This window comes from Ambystoma mexicanum, chromosome 10 (genome assembly GCF_040938575.1).
Source record: "Ambystoma mexicanum isolate Mex_15411 chromosome 10, UKY_AmexF1_1, whole genome shotgun sequence".
Lineage (NCBI taxonomy): Eukaryota > Metazoa > Chordata > Amphibia > Caudata > Ambystomatidae > Ambystoma > Ambystoma mexicanum.
Window position 1 is genome coordinate 1,462,039,495 of NC_090932.1, and position 18,847 is coordinate 1,462,058,341.

The window sequence follows — 18,847 nt, forward strand, 5'->3', positions numbered from 1 at the left end:
CCTTCCTTTCATGGTTCACTGTAAGGTAACAGGAAAATACTCCCTTTACCATTTCCTGCAATGGTCCTCTTGCTTGTACTTTTACTTATCGGAAATTGGTGCACACGCGCTAAACTGCTTTTCTATTAAAAAAAACTATGGGCCTCATTCCGAGTTTCGTGGTATCCCACCGGTAATTCCGGTGGAATGCCACCAAACGGAATTAGCATTCCTGCCGCTTGAGATCCTGGTATTACTGGGATACTACAGGCAGCTGGAATTCCGGTAACTCCCCATTCCGTAGAGTCCCAGGACTGCATGGAGCTAATTGCAGCAAAAAAATTTGTTTCGCTGGTGGGGGCCTGATCTACCGGCAGGTCAGGCCTGGATGTGGATCTGTGGCCCCCACTGGTAAACGTGTATTTCCCTGTTCCCTTCCCTGAAGGCATACAGCAGAAGCCATACTGTTCTTACAAAGAGCTGATCCTCAATATTGTCACCCAGGGAAGTACTAAAGAAGGAAACATTGGCGGATATACCCCCAGCAAATTGAATGTAATTTGAATATTTTAACAAAGTAAAGGAGGATGTTTCACTTTTCTTTCTTCTAGAAGAAATTTTGTAAACATTTTAAAGCAATTAAAACAAGTAATACAAAAATGTAAAAATATATTGTCGATGTTATTATATCATCACGGCTTTTTGTATTGTTGTAAACCTATGAAAGTGCTTTCCATACATGATGGTGATATGCCTTGCCCATCTGTTCCTGTTGCAGGATCGGCTCTTTGCAAATGCTGTGTTCAGAATTGAGCTACCAGCAGTAAGCGAGTACTTGGCAGCCTCTCCCTCGGTTCTAGGTACTGCAATGGCCATTGACGCATCTGCAGAAGGCATATCATCCAGAGACCTTAGGTTTGTGCTTGAAAGTCTGCCATGCTAAGGCAGGGGTTCACCTGGAGGGCGTTGGTTCATAGTCCCCATGGAAGTCATTACCCTTGGTTCCTCTGAAAGGCCATACACTGTAGGTTTCGGTGATCAAGCAGGTGCGGGATATGGAGGGCAGATTAGGCTGAACAGCGAAGACGCTGGCACTGTGGGAGAGCGGGGTTCATCAGGCATGGCAGATTCTTTCTGTGTATAGGATGCCATCTCCAACTTCCATCACCAGGTCTAAGTGGTACAGTAAAGGTCCCACTCCCATTTTCAAATGTGAATCATAACGGCGCATCCAAATATCTGCGCACAGGATCCCGAATGACAGTGTGTACTAAGCCCTGGATGCCGTTACATTAGCGGGATCCACCTTGCCATGCAGGGGCTGCAGCGTTGCCCGTCACTCAGAAGCCTACAAGATGCATATGCTGTCTGTGTTATACACCAATATGCCCCATACATTGTGGGGCATGAAGTCCTCTGGGAAAAAAAACATTAAAACAAAAAGTATTTGAAGGCCATGAGAAAGGCAGGACTGGATGAGGCTCACCCAAATGGCCTGGGTCGCCATGGAGAGCTGATGGTAGTTATAGTACAAAACATTTGAGATCCAAAAGTTGCAGACCCCTGCAGCGTTGTGATACACCTCTGAAGCCTGTTTCAGCTGCGATAGTGTCAATTTCCACAGCAGAGTACTCTTCAGCCTGCCTATTAGACACCTAATGCTGAGCCCCTGACTGTCCAGATTTCCTCTTTCTCCTCCAGTGCCAATCACCTATCCATGGTGGCCACCTGCGAATCTTACACAGTCCCTCCCATTGGCAGCATGACTGTTGAACAAGCATATAGCTCTACTCTAGCTCCCATTGGCTGCATGATTTTCAAGCAAGCATATAAGCCTACTGTGCGCCACCATTGCCCTGTCTTGTTTTTTAATTTAGTATGAAGTGCTCATAATCAACATCTGTAATACTCGCCGACACACAGTGCACCCTTTGCCTTGATATGAGGCCCATTGTCTCGCCATCCACCACTGGGAAATGTACAGTATTTTCTTCTCTATCGCTCATCCATCCCAGGCGTTTTGGGAGGTAACCCCACATGGCAGTTTTACAGTGTCACTAATAATCTATGATTGCATACAGTAACACTGTTACACCATGTTGTATTCAGACATAAAACAGTAAAACAAGAAACCAATCACAATATACAACAACAAAAAAACAGCGCTCAGTAGTGTCGACTGTATACAGTGGCAAAATAACATTGGTAGGATGGACCAAAACCTGGTGCCCTGTTAAGTGGTTCATTCAGTGATTTGGGGGGTTTGCCAGGTTTGAACCCCCGTTTTCCAGTCTACTGTGGATACACCAGGTAGGCACGCAGCCTTGTGTTACCGGATATTACAGAGAACAACTGGCCCCTAAATGCATATACACCTAAGATACATTTTATGACAACACTCTCCTCCTCATCCTCAGAGTGTATTTGAGTATGTTTTGTACAGGGCATGCAGGTGTAGGTGACTCAATCCCCGCTGAATAACAAGTCACCACCTAGTGGCAAAAAATAGAAATAGCATTTCAAAACACTGTGGGGGCCTCATTACAGTACAAATGCTGCATGAATTGCAGGTAATACTGACACCAGCATTTTTACCAGACTGGGGAAACCTGAGTCTGCCGGTGAGGAGTCTTATCTTCCAGCAGGCCTGACCTGCCTGAAAATGAAGCCCCTACCGACAAAGAAATGCCAGAATCTACCGGTGCCGGTCATTCTGACAATCCCATCCCTTGGAATGGGAACTTGCCGCCATCTCTGCTGCACGTAATATCCCGGTAATACGGTGATATCAGGCGGTGGAGACAGTAGGAGCAGTTTCCCAGTATCCCAGTGGAAGTACCGGCGGGATACCAGGAAACCTATAATGAGGGCCTGTGACTTGCATGTAGCAGAGGTAAATTGGGGCCAAACTAGTAGTGTCAGGTCCAAGCACACAGAATTATGCAGTAGCTGCTGGCCCCACAGACCCCTGTAAATGTTTAGCCTGCAGAGGTTGTAACTACTGCTTTGAATTCCCAACACTCACTGAGGAAAAGGGAATGGGATACAAATTACAAAAGCAGACACTCTGGCTTATCTGAGTTCTGTACGGGGAGTAAATACAACAGATCACAATTTCCCTCCATGCTAGGTCCCCCTAATTTTCAGGACCCATCTCTAGGCCCCAAACTATACATGGACATCTCTACTAATTTCCCAGTGGTGAAAGCACAAGAGGACTTGATGTAGAACTAGACGGGAACTTTTCACTTCTAAATCTCAAAGCATCTTTTCACCTGTCTTTCTTCCTGAAAACTCTATTTGTGCTTAGTCTCAGGATCAGGTAGTCCCAGAAAATGTCCCTAACCACAATCTAGTAATAGGAAGTTCTTATATCTAGTGAAAAGGGAATGGGATATCTAGTGAATGGGCTTCATTAGGACTTTGGCGGTAGCCGTGCCGGTGAAACCGGCACCGCTGCCGCCGGATTCGTTTTTTTTCTGGCACCCGGGAATGGGCAATTACTGGGGTATTACAACCCCGACGGACCCAGTAATTGCCCATTCCCGGGTGCCGGAAAAAATTGGTGCCCATTCCCATTTGAGTCCCATTGGACTCAATGGGAACGGGGAGGCCAGATGCACCGGCACCATTCGTGAATGGTGCGGGTGCATCTCACATGGTCTGCTCGCGAGTGCCAGTCCGCCTGCCAGGTGAGACCTGGCGGGCTGAAAGGCACCTGCAAGCAGAACTCGTAGTTTGCTGGTCCGGTAACAACGGTACCGGCAAGCTTACTGGTACCGTTGTTACTGGACCGGCAAAATTGTAATGAGGCCTAGACAGGTTAGGGCCTGAGCGGGCAAGGCCCACCCAAAATCTGTAAATGCCCACTCAGCAGCACCGTGTGGGTATTTACAGATGTTAATGTCAAAGTGGTGCACCCAACTACATTACCTTCAGGCCCCACTTGTTAGACAATTCTGGCTATGCCTCTGGAGTAGGCTCCTGTTTAAAGGGCTTCCCAGGCCCCTTCAGGGCCAAGTACACCAAAGAAAAGGTCGGCTTAACAAAATGGCCTATATCACCCCTCTATGGACCGCTCAGCACAAAGCATTGGCATACCTGGATATCGTGCCCACCTGTACCCCGCAACCACCAGGATGTCATGGCACACTGCTGCGCACACAGTTCTACCCACCGTCAGCACCAGTCCTGGGAATACAGACACCGTGGCTCACTTTTGGCAGCCACCAAGGTCAGACTGGGGCATAAAATTGGCTTGGGCACCAATGACAAAGAGGCTCACAGTTGCAAATGTAAATCCATTCCTTTTGTGACAGACTGTTTGAATAGTACACAAAGAGGAGTTTTTTGATAAAATGTCATACAAATTGTGCAAGTTAAAGAATATTTGTTGAGCAACAATGGTCAAAACTACTAGCTGTATAGTGAAATAACTCAAACTGGCCACATTGGCCAAAAAAGTGGGGCACTTCGACCAACAAAAAAAAAGGTCCACTCTAGCATTTTGCTTTCTTGCAAAGTTCCTGAATCACAATATAATAAAGCCTGTTTAATTTGTATAGCAGTGATGCATTGCCGTTGGGTAGAAGTTACTTAACCGTGCGTGGAGTGTGGGAGTGACAGGCATGCCGAGTACAGGGGGTCTGGAGGGGGGGGTGTATTCTAGTGTTTCACCCTGGGTACCAAATGGACTAAAAACTGCCCTGGATGTAGCTCTTAGGGAGCCTGTGTTGAGTTCAGATTAGCAGTGAAAGGGTTTCCTTAAATCCGATGACCAGACGAGAGACGCTACTCGCCAGCACTGGTAGCAATGTTTTTTATGTAGTTCGTCTGGGCTAAAAACAGAATGGGAACAACTAATTTGTTTCCTCTTGTTTGAATGCTTTCTGAAACAGAATATTCACCTCCTTCTGGATTCCCTGTACTCAGTAATCACCTGATAAACACCCCCAAACGACATGGGGGTGAGGAGTTGCCAAATTCCTCTCAGAGAACTAGTTACTCAAAAGGTTTTATTTTTATTTATTTATTGAACATTTGTATGGAGCCTATAGGAGCAGAAAGTGTTTCCAGATGCCACAAGACAATGGGGTAGGAGGAACAGAGGAGGATAAACAACAATATATATTTCCCCATCCCCCATCCCACGCACTTGCGCGATCTGAATGATACCTTGCCTAGTATGATCGTTGTCTGTCCTCCCTTTGTACCCCCTCCCTCGCTTCATCGCGCCTTGAAAGACTTGTGTATAGGTGCATTATAAATGCCATATCATATCATATCATGGTCCTACTAGGGCTTGTGACATTCGGATCATGGAAGTGCAGCAACAGGAAGTACAGGGTGGAGGGGCAGGTCAGGGCAAAAGGGAAGAAAAGGGAAAGGAGAGGGGGGATTCAGGAAGGAGGGGGCAACCAGGGGCTGGGTAAGTGCTAAGGGTAACCCGGAGGGCTAGTGCGCTGGGGACGGGACTGGGTCAACTAGAGCGAGGAGGGTGGTGGACCAGACTCAGTAGTCTAGTCAGGGAAGGGTGCCCGGAGGCAATTATTGGTAAGGGGCTGCTGAGGCTGACTGGTCGAGGGAGGGCCTGGCCCCTGTATGACTCACAAGCGACCAGGCAGCCAGTCACAGTAACAGAGGGGCATTAGCAAGGAAGGGGTAGAGGGAGGGGGAGAAAAGGAAGGTCTTGAGAAGCTTTCAGAACTTAAGGAGATGCAGCTCAAGTCTGAGAAGGGTTGGGAGGCCATTGCAGAGGGAGGCTCCTGCAGAGGAAAGAGATCTAGCCACCACTCTGTGCTCGGAGAAACGTCTGACCTCCAGAGAGTTAGAGCTAGAGGACCAAAGGACTCTAGCAGGGAGGTATTTAGGGAGAGAAAGTTGGATGTAGCGCGATCCAGGTCCCAGATAGCCTTGTGGATGATGCAGAGTTTTCTCACACTGGGTTGCGTAACTGGCTTCAACTGTTGCCTTACTTCCTGAAATTATTAGTCGATCCTTTACTTGTCTTCTGAAAAATTGTCTTAGTAATTATGATAGACTTCTAGATCAAAAACCCTTCCCTAACTTCCTGCCTAAATGCAAGCCTACCTTAACTTGCAACCCCTTATAAAATGTGACGTTTTCTATGTACAATGCTCATCCAGGCTTTATTTTTACTTTCACCTATGTTTATAAATAGAGAATCAAACTCAAAGGACTACCGAGTGAAAGAGATTCGATAGTTGGGTTACTTCCGAATTATACAAAGCGGATTAACGTTCTTATGTGGAGTTTGCAACATTTTCCAATTTGCGCTGGGACTCTTTCACGATGTGAGTTGCAAAATGTATTCATTTTCATTTTCATGCCATGCCCACCCCCCTGCCTCTCTAGGGAACACCCCTGGAACCTCCACCCATTCATTCACCCCTCATCTCCCTTCTTGCATAATGCGCATAATCCCTGAAACACCCACAGCTCCCTCCTCCCACTCCACTCCTCAATCCCCACTACCCTCCATCCCAACTCTGTTTACCCACTCACCGTCCCATGACACTGCACCCACTTCACTTCCTCCTCCACCAACCAGGCCCTTCCTGTCACCTTTTGTGGACCAAGCATTCTTTAAATAGAGGAAGTTTCACACTGAATTAGGTGCAATGTTCTTTTTCCAGAATGCATGGAGTTTAATAATATTTGCTGTCAGCACTCAACTCAACTCACTTATTTTTAACACCTGTCAAGACAAAATGGATTTTTTGTTGTCTTGACCTAGAGCACAACTTCAATGAAGCGACAATTGTTTGAGCACCCAATTTGATTTCAGGGAGAGTAGCGACGGGTAGCAAACAAGCCTCCGAATACATGAAGCGACCTGGGGAAGCAGCTTTGACCTACGCCGCTACTGGAGTGTGCAGGCATGGAACGTCCGTCCTGCCTGTGCCTCATAACTGAAGGGCAGTTCAAGCGGGGCATGCGTGAAGCTCCTGGCTTCCTCCTCTCACGCGTTGCCACAGATGCCTCACACATATCAATGTATTGCCTGCATTTTACACATGTCCATTCAACTTAAGCTATTCTTGGCCAGTGCTGCGGAGGGGGCACCCGCGCAGCTAGAATGGTGGGCGAATGCGCCAGCGAAGGTGGCATGGCGGGCGCCGCCCCTTAGTGGGGGTTGCCCAGCCGACCTCCTCCCCCACGAAACAGGTCTGGGGGCGGGGATGGGGGGCGGAACACGTTAGCCCGCCCCCGGAAGCGGACGGGAGCGCGCGAAACGTGAGGGGCGGGGCAGGGAACCGAGGGTGAAGCAGGCCCCATAAAGGCACGGGCTTTTCTAGACATTAACACATTCTCCCTCGGTTTCCTGCCTCACCGGATCGTGGTTTTGTTTTGCATCCTGCCTCACGTGGAGAACCCTCTTGCATCCTGCTCCCCGGGCTTCGTCGGCGTCGCGGTTCGTTCCAAGCGTGGTCCAGGAGTTGGAGACGTGTGGATTTCGGGAGTTCCTGCCGCAGCGGGTTTCGGTTCCAGCCGGGAAAATTAAAGGTACGTCGTATAGTTGCGGGGCTCGCTTGCTGGTCGGTCCACGGCAAGCGTCTTGGCGGCCGCCGAACGCAAGTGTTGTTAGGGGTGTAGCATGGTCGTGGGGTGGGGAGGCAGGGGGTAGTTGGAGGGATAAAGGGGCCGGTTAAGTGTGTAGCTACAAGGCGGGCGGGCGATGAGGGAATACAGCATAGGGACATGGTAGGGGTTCTAAAGCGCGCGGTACCTAGCGTTCTTTGTAACGCAGTTTCCGGTGGGCGGTCGGGGTGGAGAGCGGGGGGCCAGGGGAGCGATTTTCGGTGTAACATCGGTTGGCGCCAGGGGCCACTTACTTTGGTGTAACGGGCATGTGGGAATGGTGCAGGGAGTAGTCTACAAGGGGGAATATAAAAGGGTTCAACGGTGGAAGAAAACGCGAATATCCTTGTCCTTGTGGGGCGCCAGCAGGCGGTAGGGACCGTTGGGTGGAGGCGGGGCACAGCGCATGTTGTTAGTTTATAGGGAATGCATCACGTTCGGCTGGGGATATGGTAAACTGAGGCGGTGCGGAGAGGGTGAAAGGGGTATAACCATGGTGGGGTGGGATGCGTGTAAGGAGGGCAAGATGGCGTCACAAACTGTTTCATGGGAACGGACGAGACCGCGGTACGGAGGGAGGGTGAACGCATTCGAACGGGGAAATCAAGCACATTGTGTTTTGCTTTGAAGGGGTTTGCTGCGCGCAATGATGGGGTGTGGAGGGGGGGTCAACAAGGCGTAATCCAAATAAATTATTGTTAGTTATATGAAAGGGGTCGAACCACGGTGAAGGGGATGCATTAAGGAGGGCAAGAAAGCGCCGCAATTTTCGCAGGAACGGGTAGGGACCGAGGTGCGGGGGGAGACATCGCTTTTGGGTTAACATTATGGGCTTGCCGGCCTGGTCATAGCGCGTGCAAACACAAGGTGTTGTTTGGAGAGCGGTTATGGGTAGCCACATGTTGCAACGGAGGACGGGGGCTTTATGGGTTGGTGGAAGGGTCGGAGTTAGGGATATTGCACCTGCCTGCATGTTTAACCTGGGGGTGGGCGGTGCTTAGTAGCATTAGGGGTATTGATATTTGTTTCCCAGTCCACCATGGTGGGTGCAGTAGGCTTTTGAGGGCAAATCACTAATGTTGAGTGAAGCGGTGACCATAGAATGCAGTACATTTCTTGTTTCAATTCAATGTGAAGGTTTTCGGTAGAAAAGAAACGATGCCGTGCCCACTTTCTGTGCTATATGGGACGGGTACAAGAAAGCATTACTATTTTAAAAAAAAAGAAAAATGTGCAATGTTTACCCTAGTATGTTCTTTTAGACTGTGAAAGTCAAGTATGCAGTAAGTGGCGGGCCGCACTGGAACGATGATCTGCTGTATTTTAAATGCTCGATACAAGTAATAGCTTACGACTTGAGCATTAGGGTATTAGCACAGGCTAAAAACGGCCCGGAGCACATTGCTGCCTAATAGAGAAGCGCCACTTCTTTTGTGGTCGACCCAATTTACTGGGCGCACGCCATTACCTTTTTTAAGCAAGGAAGCCTGCAGTGTACATGTATAATTTGAAAGCTTGTGTAGCGTTATTCGGATATCTAGTACGTATTTATTTCAATCGTCCATCTGTTTCTTCTGTCGTGATCGCGTGCCCTTTGTGGAAATTACTGTTAGAATTATTGTTACGTTTTAATATTTAGCGTTGCATGTGCGGCGATCTGCTACCCACTTGATGAAGAATGCAACCTAAACCCTTCCAGGATAAAACAATGATTACATTATGTGCCCCTTTCACTGAAATTGGAAGGGTCGGGAGTGCGGAGCAGCCGTTAGCTCACTTCCTCCTGCTTTTGATATTCCAGCGAGCGGCGTCGCGCAGCGGCAGCTCCATATTTACCCTGTGCACTGGCAAGAAAGCAAATATTGAACCTATTAGTTTTGGATACAATTTTTTCCTTTGATTAGATACCTGCCCTTTAGTGGAGGTTGGAAGGGTGTTAACTGCCTTATGCATTGCTTGGGTCTGACTGCACACCAAGCGATGTGGTCTTAATGTATTAATGTCGGCTTGCCGGTGCACAATTTAGCAAGGTATGTTTTTGTCATTGGGGGAATGCTCTTTGTTCAGAACGATTATTGCAAAGACGAGGCATGGAGGCACTGTGTAGAGATTGACGTGGTGCTGGGGGCCCCGTTGATAAATCTTGGGCTGCCGCGTGGGTAATGGCGGACGCTTGCGAATCGGGGAACATTCACGGGCACTAACAAACCCGGCCAGTGGCATAGCACAGTGCAGTGGACGCGCGCGATGTTCAGCGCGTGGTTCGAAACAGATAAGGTGGGAGGGGGGCCCGGCACGCGCAAGGCAGGCGGCAACAGGAGCTAGCAGGACCGGGGAGAAGGGTCACCTCGTCGCCGCGCCACATGTGGTCCACTGGCCTGTGTCTTCATTTGACCAAGCCATAAGCCTAGCACGAGCAGTGGGAAAAGAGGCGCTCTTGGCAAAAGTGGACATAGAGGCAGCATTCAGGCTGCTTCCAGTCCACCCGGACAGTTTCTTCCTCCTTGGTTTCCAGTTCGAGGGACAGGTGTATGTTGATAAATGCATGCCAATGGGCTGCAGCATCTGGTGCGCTTATTTCAAAGCATTCAGCTCCTTCCTCGAATGGGCACTTAATAAACTGGAGAGCAGGGGAGGAAAAACGCATTACCTGGACGATTTCCTGTTCGTGGGTAAGGGGGGCACGAATATTTGCGCAGCACTCCTCAAAAATGTAATGTTAATAACAGAGGAACTGGGAGTACCTCTGGCGGGGGACAAGACACAGGGACCTTGCACTAAGTTAACCTATCTGGGGATAGAAATAGACACGGTGGAAGGGGCATGCAGATTACCAACAGAAAAGATCAAGGAATTAATTGGGGACATTGACATGGCATTGTCCGGGGACAAGGTAACCATAAAGACCATCCAATCCTTGGTGGGTAAGTTCAATTTTGCCGCCAGGGTCATACCGGCTGGGAGAGTTTTTGCGGGACGTCTGGCGGCGGCAACAGGAAGGCACGACAAAGGGTGGCACAAGATACGCCTAGTGACGGGTTTGAGGGAGGACCTCAGAGTATGACGCACCTTTTTAAGAGAATTTAATGGGGTATGCCTGTGGCAGTCCCCTTGGACGGCGTGCGCAGTTACAGTTGTTCACCGACGCGGCAGGTCGGGTGGGATTTGGGGCCATATTAGGAAAGCAATGGTGCAGGGCCGACTGGCCAAAGGATTGGGACAGGAAGGGGCTGTGCAAAAACATCACCATGCTGGAACTATTCCCGGTGGTGGCAGCAATACACATTTGGACGCGCAAACTGAGTAACAAACGACTAGTGGTTTGGTCTGACAATATGGCAGTGGTGCAGGCGGTGAGCACTCATTCAGCACGATGCCCTGCCACGTGTTGCCTACTACGCCACATGGTTCGCAAATGCCTCAAGATGAATGCAGCGGTCAAAGCGCGTCACGTACCTGGGGTTGATAACACAGCAGCCGATGCACTTTCTCGTTCACAGATGACACGATTCAGGAAAGCGCACATGCAAGCACAGCCCATCATGACTTCGTTCGACAAGGAACTATGGCAGCTAGTGAGTTGGGTCAAGGAATGAGGCAGCTCGCTTCCAGAGCATTGGCTGGGAGCACATGGACTCGATACAAGGCTAACTTCGATACTTTCCTGGAGAACACCAAACAACTGGGGGGAGCTAGCACGGAAGAGAGGGTAGACTGTTTTGTGCTCTGGGCCAAGGGGGCGGGCAAATCAAGATCATTGCTGGCAGGGCACCTCAGCGCAGTGGCATTTCATAGCCAGCTGGCGGGCCGGCATGACCCAACAAAGGGCTTTCTGGTAAGAGCCTCACTGAAAGGTTGGGACAGGGGCAGGGGGGCCACGGTACCAACTTCAGTGAGGAGGCCCATTGATATTGAGCTATTACAGAAGGTCATGACAGCAACTATGGGGGTGTGCCACTCACAATACGAAAGCACCATGTTTAAAGCATGCTTCGCATTGGCTTTTTTTGGGGCCCTACGGATTAGTGAGCTAGTGGCTAAAGCAAAGAATGACCAGAGCTTCAGAGCCCTATTGTGGGGAGATGTATTGCATAAGGGAGGGGGTATATGGTCATCATCAGAATATCTAAAACAGACCAGCAGGCCAAGGGATGCGAGCTAGTGTTGGCCAGACTGGGACAGGAAGCGTTCTGCCCAGTGGAAAATATGACAGCATATTTTGCGATTAGGGGGGGAGAGCCGGGTTATTTGTTCCGACACGAGGACGGAACCCCACTTACCTAGTTCCAATTCAGGCGAGTCTTGGAGGGGGCCCTGGCGAGTTCCGGCGTGAATCCGGTTCAATATTCCATCCACTCGTTCCACATAGGCGCAGCAACGACGGCAAGCAGGGAAGGCCTGGGGGAGGACAGGGTCAAAAAGATAGGGAGATGGGTATCCGACAAATACAAATTATATGTACGGTAAACAGGCCAATGCGGCCCGGGGGGGGGGGGCCCGTGTGGTGCCGTGGCCACCACCTATGCCACATACCCAATATGGCCTCTCATGTCTCCACAGAAACCACCAGGGCATGGGTCGTGGGCCACTCCTTCGTAGCCAGGGCAGCTGCCAGAGCACGGACAGCGTTTTGGGACGGTAACCTGGGCCTCCGGAATACACAGATCAGCTGGATCGCCAAGGGAGGCTTAAAAAGCACGTTCTTATGGGATACATTGGAACAAGCAGCTCAGCAACACCCTTCGGCTGACATTATCTTGATACATATTGGGGGCAATGATCTTGTGACAAAAGGGAGGAAGGTTTTGACAGAGCTATTAAGAACTTTACTAACCAGAATAGGGAGGACATTCAGGGAGTGCAAGGTGATGTGGTCTGAGATAATTCCAAGGCAGGAATGGAGGGGCGCGCTACGCCACGGGGCCATAGAGGAGGGGAGGAGGAAGACTAACAGTCGTATGGGGGGTTTCCTAAAAAGTAGGGGCATGGTATGGATTCGGCACCCCCTTATCACCTTAAAGGTACCTGGTTATTTCGATAGGGACAAAATGCACCTGTCCGAGGTGGGCACAGCAATAATGTCCTTAGAATGGAGGATGGCACTAAAAAACGCGGGATGCACGTGATGGGGTACAGATCGAAAGGGCGTGGGTGGGGGGTAGGGGCTAAAGGGGAGGCAATTCCTGCTCTTACCACCCCCCTGCCCCCAACCCCGCTTCCCCCTTCCCCCCAAATCCCCATCTCCCAAACATCCACACGAATGAGCAGAAGAGGAGGCGCGGAGGCATGCAAAAGCAAAACGAATACTAAGAGGGGAGTGCCCTGTGCAGGCTGGGGGGAACTCTCCGCCGCCGGCAGCCAGCAGAGAGTCTTGGAGGTGTCACAGGTCAATCCCTTTAACGAAGCACTGGCAGACCCATAGGGGAATGATCAGCCAACAGATTAGATTTATGGCGCTCCAAGAGTAATAGGCTCGGGGGAGGCCCTGGGAAAAAGGGGAGGGATGTAGGGGACTTGGGAGCCAATTCCAAGCCCAAAATTGCGGGGGGGGGAACGAATAACAAACTCACAAACAAGTCCATTAAGGCAAGTCGGTCGGGGGGGGAGCAAGAGGAGACTACGGGGGGTCAGGTAACGGTGACAAAATAACAGCAAGGGGAAGTCTTCACGGAAGGTGGGGGGCATGAGGGGGAGGGAGGTGGGGGATCCAAGACAGGGTGGCAAGGCGAATAGAGGGAACAGGGGGGAGGAAGCCAGTCCCAAGGAATAAGGGGGGGGCAAGGACCAAAAGCTGGGGGGACAGGAGACGGGGTACGGAAGAACAGGGCTGGGAAGTCTGCCTCTGGGGGGAAATGGAGCTAGGATATGGAGGGGAAGAAACGACAGGGAGGGGGGGTTTGGCGGGACCCAAAAAACTGGGGACCTGGTGAGTGGAGGACCAAGCTTGGGAAAGGAAGGAAGGAGAAGGGATAGGGTCCCCGGAAGAGATATTATGCTGGCAGGGGGGCACTGGGTCAGACTTCACAGGGAGGCCTTGGGGGAGAGGGAACTGGGAAGTTCTTAGGGGCTCGGCAAGACAGAAGGGAGAGATCGGGGGCAGCATAGATAGGATTGGCCTTTCAGCACAAGCGGCAATTGGGGGATAAAGGTGGGGGGACAGAGTAGAGTAGAAAGGACTCAAAATAGACGGGCATCGCAAAGCGATGACCATATAGGCAGGCAGAAAGGTGTGGGCCGGCACCGGAGGGCGGTGTCGGCCTTAACGACGGATGTGGGATATGTGTAGCGTTGGGGCACTTGTGATGATGCCGGTATAGGAACCTGAACACTAGCGAGGCACCGCGTGGCTGCCTGTTTTATCTAGACCCAGACCCAGGACACGGGGTAAGTGTCAGGTTAGAAGGGGGGGCAGGGCATTCCCAACAAAGACCTAGAGCAAAAGGGGGGGCATATGTAAAAACTCGGTCATGGGAAATCTACAAACGGCCGGGGGTAGAGAGAGGGTATTAGCAAGAGCCGGGCTCAACCTGAGGCGTCCACCGGACGAGGATGGTAAGGGAGAGGGGGGGGGCAAGGGATACCTAGGTAGCCGCACACAGAGTAGTATACCTGTGGTGGTGAATTACGGATCGCCTGTAAGATAACTCCAAGACTTTATAAAAAATAAAGCTGCTGAGGCATTTTAATCTTCCAACTTTACAAAGTGTCTGCGTTGTTTTTCCAACATGTGATGCATGACATATGCCGGGTTGCATGAGGAGAGGAGAGGGGGGGGAGTGAGGGGCCAGGGCATGGAGGAGGGGGGAGGACAAGGCACTGGGGTGCCCAAGCTAAGCACAGGAAAATAATCTGAGGGGCAAGGTGACAGTGGGACAGAACACATGTTGCCACACACAGCATGGGCAACAGGAGGCAATAAAGGAAACCGCTTCCCTCCGCCACTTACAGTTTTGCGTATGGCAACACAGGCAGGAGGAAGGCAAACGGCACAACAAAGGGGAACACCAAGGTGCTAACGACCGTCGGTGCTAGCCGGCCAGGCAAGTAACAAAGCCCCCTCCCCCCAAACACTTGTTAGGGCCTCAGGCAAAACTAGGGGAATACAAGTAGGCACCATAGAGGGAGAATTCAGTTTCGCTTGGTATTCCGGACCGAGCACCAGGGTTATTCTGCGCACTCAGAAGTCTCTTCTTTTTCCGAGCATTGTCCTGCTCGTTCTAGAACGTCCTTCCTGCCTGTGTCTCGAAGCTGAAAGGCAGTTCAGGCGGGGTGTGCGTGAGGCTCCTGGCTTGCTACTCCCACTTGCTGCCACAGATGCCTCACGCACATCAATTAGGGTGGCCAACTCTTTGATAGTCTTTCGCGGGACACTTGCCCACAAGGCTGTGATGACATCACAATGTCATTCAGGTTTGGCCCGCCCCTTTTTTAATTTAAATTTTTTTAATGGCTCGTAATTCCTGGCTTAATTGAAATGCAAATGGTTTGTCCTTGGGACGTGATGATCACGTCTTTTTTAACTGCAAACATGACCATCACGACCCCAGGAACAAAGCATTAGCCAAATTGAGCCAAATGTCAGAGCATTACAGCTCGACCCATAGGCTCAAAAGGAGCTAGGGCTGCAGAGCCTCACGGAGAAAGAAAGCAGCAGCGCCATGGCCCCTTCAGTTTGCAGAGTGGCTCTGCTGGAGGCAGGAAGTCCCGACGCAAGTCGGGACAACCTGCGTCCCGCACAGCCACTCTGCAAACTGCGGGAAAGAGTCCCTAATTGCGGGACAATCCCGCAAAATCCAGGACAGTTGGCCACCCTAACATAAATTTATTGTCTACATTTTACACATGTCCATTCAACTTAAGCTATTCTCTACACACTACAATATTAAGCAAACATTTAACCCTGTGGATTTTACATTTACTCTAATCCTTCATTGCTAATCCTCGGAGCCCTGACAGTCCATGACATGTCTTTAGTCGGCTCATGCGAAATGATAGTCCCTGTATAGAGACTGCGTGACTGCATTGCTCAATTCTCTAATTTGAGAGTTTGGACATCTTCAGGAAAATGCACCCATACACCAAACATCTGTTATCCTTTCCGAGCCTCTGCAGGGGTGTAAAGAAAGACTTATCTCAGAGCCGCAATTCAGCCCGGCACTCTCGCAATGACACGCTTAAAGTGCACTTCTAAAGTTCACAGTCTCAAAGTAAGAACTTGCAAAGTCTTTCAGCCATCTTTTCCAGAAGGCAAGAAACTCAAGCAAACAAGCAGCCCCATGTCGCTTAGCAAAGAGTCTGTCCTTCAAAGAGACTTTCACAAATGTTGATCACAGTTCAGAACATGTCCACAAGGAGGCCGGATTTTTCAGCTCTTGGGGTGAAGTGCCTGCTTTGTGAACACCTCAAGATGAACGGTAGTTATAGAACTCGCATCAGGGTTTCTGTCCTATCTGGCTGAAAAAGTCTCAAGTCCATTCCGCCTTCCTGTCCTTCCCCTCCATCTTGGAATGGGGAAGGCGTAATGTCCTAAAGGAAATAGCCGATTAAGGATACTGTGTCTGAATTCTTCACCCTCAAAACAAATCAATGTGCACAGGCTGAGCACAGAATGGAATGATAACACTGTGGCTCCTTACTCTTCTTGGACTCTTTGAGTTAGAAACATCCCTCATCTTATGAACAACAACAGCCTCTCTAAAATCGAGTGCTGGGGAAAGTGAAATCAAGATGGATGGTTCAGCAGATACAACAAAAAGCTATAATCATTCAACCCAGCGGTTGCCAAGAGAAGAGCAGATGCATTCACGTGCCGCGAGGGTATTTCAGGGAAGCCTGGCCTGGAGCTAGCGGACAATACACACCCTACTTCATTGAAGCGCAAGTACAGTTGACATCTCATTGTGTTCCCTTATCCTTTGTAGCCTTTTATTTGAGCCTGAGGTAGTAACCACTGAAGGCAATTGTGAATCATGGCAGGACACTGAAGAATCTTCGAGGTTATGCAACATTCTCTGCAGTGGTGGAACGGCATCACAATATATTAGCAAGATTCCCTGAACCCCTGAAAGACATGAGAGCTTGTGCATAGTCCAGCCTTCAGAGTCTTCATATATCACTGTGACAGATAAGTCAAGACATATGTTGAAATCCTGGATTATATGGTAAACATGCCATCAGACATTGATGGAACGCGCGTCAACCAAATCATGACAAGAAGAAGGAGCAACCAACTCACCTTGATCAATTCTTGGACATTGACAATTACTTTAGAGCAGTGTTGCCATCTTCGAATGGACTTGGACATGTGTTTACCTTTGTGGGGAATGTCAATAACACGCAGTCTGATGGCGAAAGTGAAATCCATGCATTCAATACTACTGAGGCATTGAGATATTTCCCCAGACATACCTTTGCTCAAATGCCACCGTTGACTCGTCAATGGCAATAGTCATGATGTCCTTCTGTTGGTTCAGCTCTCTAAGTAGTCTTCTGTAGTAGCTGCTGAAAGATGCTCTTTGGCGACGATAGTCCTCTATCAGATCTCTAAGTTTGGCATTCTTAGATAATACAGTGTCGAAGTTGATTGTTGTCTGCAAGAGGAAATGCCAGTAGTATTGTTTTTAAAAGGTGTTTGAAGCTTTATCCACAACTAGCAGTAAAATAGGCAAAATGGCAGTTAACTGTCTGAACAGAAATCTGGCTACATCTAGCCAAACTACTAAAACTCTGCTTCTGAATCTGGCAGAAGAGAAATATATTCAGCCAAATCAGCTTTGCCTGTATATTCTTACTCGATCATAGAACCTGTGAATCTTGGAACGGAAGGGCCAATGCATAAGGAAACCAGACACAGGTGTGTGCAATCATGCCTGGACATGAAGGTGTCAGTGGCATCTGTGCATTTAAGCAGATTAAACCAGTCACAATCTGTCCAAATGCAGGGAAGAGAGAGGGGTAGGGATGGCAACAGGCTCACCACTGCACATCTCTGCAAGGTGCATGGCAGACATGTGCAACCCAATCTTCCATTACAAAAAGAAATCAGACCGAAGTGTCAGTGTAAATGGCAGAGAATGGGTTTACAAATGCTTTACTTAGACCCATCAAATTCACAGTCGTGTGACACAAAAAAGGGTCTCTTATAAAGACAGGCAATTAATAATGCAGGATTCCAGAGCTGAGGCCCTTGTTGTGCTGTATAATGAAGACCCCCGCCTGTGTCTGTGGGGTAGAGGGTGAGGTGGTCACTAGTATCCGGGTACTGCCCATAGCAAGGTTCAGGCAGTCGATTGGGAAGGACCAATGTGCTTTTGTTCACTGGACGTGGTGTAGCTCTGGGAAGGGCGTAGATGGTCTTGTACCTCCACACTGTGATGTTCCCTTTCCATGTGAAGGGGACAAGGGAAGGCAACCCAAGGATCCTCCTAAACCCCTCCCCATCAAACACTGGCTCAGGGAGGCACTTTACCCCTTGAGTCAGCCCTCCCGCTTGGGGTGCCGAGAACAAGGCAGAGGCCTCTGTCACGCAGCTTATGCACCTTTTGAGAACCATGTGGACATGGCAGGGCTCATGGGCCAGACCAAAATTAGAGCCCAATCAGGTTCTTTGTATAATTAAGAAGTATACACATTTTTACAGGTTTATTTTAATGAAGATTCTTTACATATTTTCTTAATCTCTCTGAGAGCCGAAATGGTTTTATTTTTTGATGAGTGAACAAGTAAGTGGGATCCCTTGTATAGTGCCCACTACGGTGTCAACGCTCTCTTGGCATTAGTGGACTGGTGAGATCAGCCATGTGTCTATGAAGTTCAGTGGAATATTTGACAATTGTGTGTGTGTGTGTGCTCATTTTCTGTGTGTGTGTGTGTGTGTGTTTGTGTGTGTTGTACACGCTTTTTCCACGTGCCATTCATTGGGAAGATCTTTGTTCAGCACTACTAGGTCCCACTTGAGCACCTCTCAAGAGTTCTATGTGATTAATGTGTGTGTGTGTGCATGTGTGTGCACACTCTTTTTCCACGTACCATTCATTGGGAAGATCTTTGTTCAGCACTACTAGAGACCACTTAAGCACCTCTCAAGGGTTCTATGTGATTGTGTGTGTGAGTGTGTGTGCACTCTTTTTTCCATGTGCCATTCATTGGGAAGATCTTTGTTCAGCACTACTAGAGACCACTTGAGCACCTCTCAAGGGTTCTATGTGATTTCATGTGTGTGTGTGTTGCCGCAAATATATAAAAGGGGTGAGACCTCCTGCAGCTC

The 18,847-nt window shown here is 49.5% G+C and overlaps 1 protein-coding gene across 2 annotated transcripts in view; it reads right to left on the reverse strand.

The window, feature by feature from the left end:
* CCDC63 (coiled-coil domain containing 63) overlaps nucleotides 1–18,847 on the reverse strand; it is a 680,572-nt gene that overhangs the window by 281,773 nt on the left and 379,952 nt on the right. For both annotated transcript variants that reach the window (XM_069619536.1, XM_069619535.1), the window contains one exon: nucleotides 16,990–17,171. In XM_069619536.1, coding sequence (XP_069475637.1) covers nucleotides 16,990–17,171 — 182 coding nt within the window. The remainder of the gene's footprint in view (nucleotides 1–16,989; nucleotides 17,172–18,847) is intronic.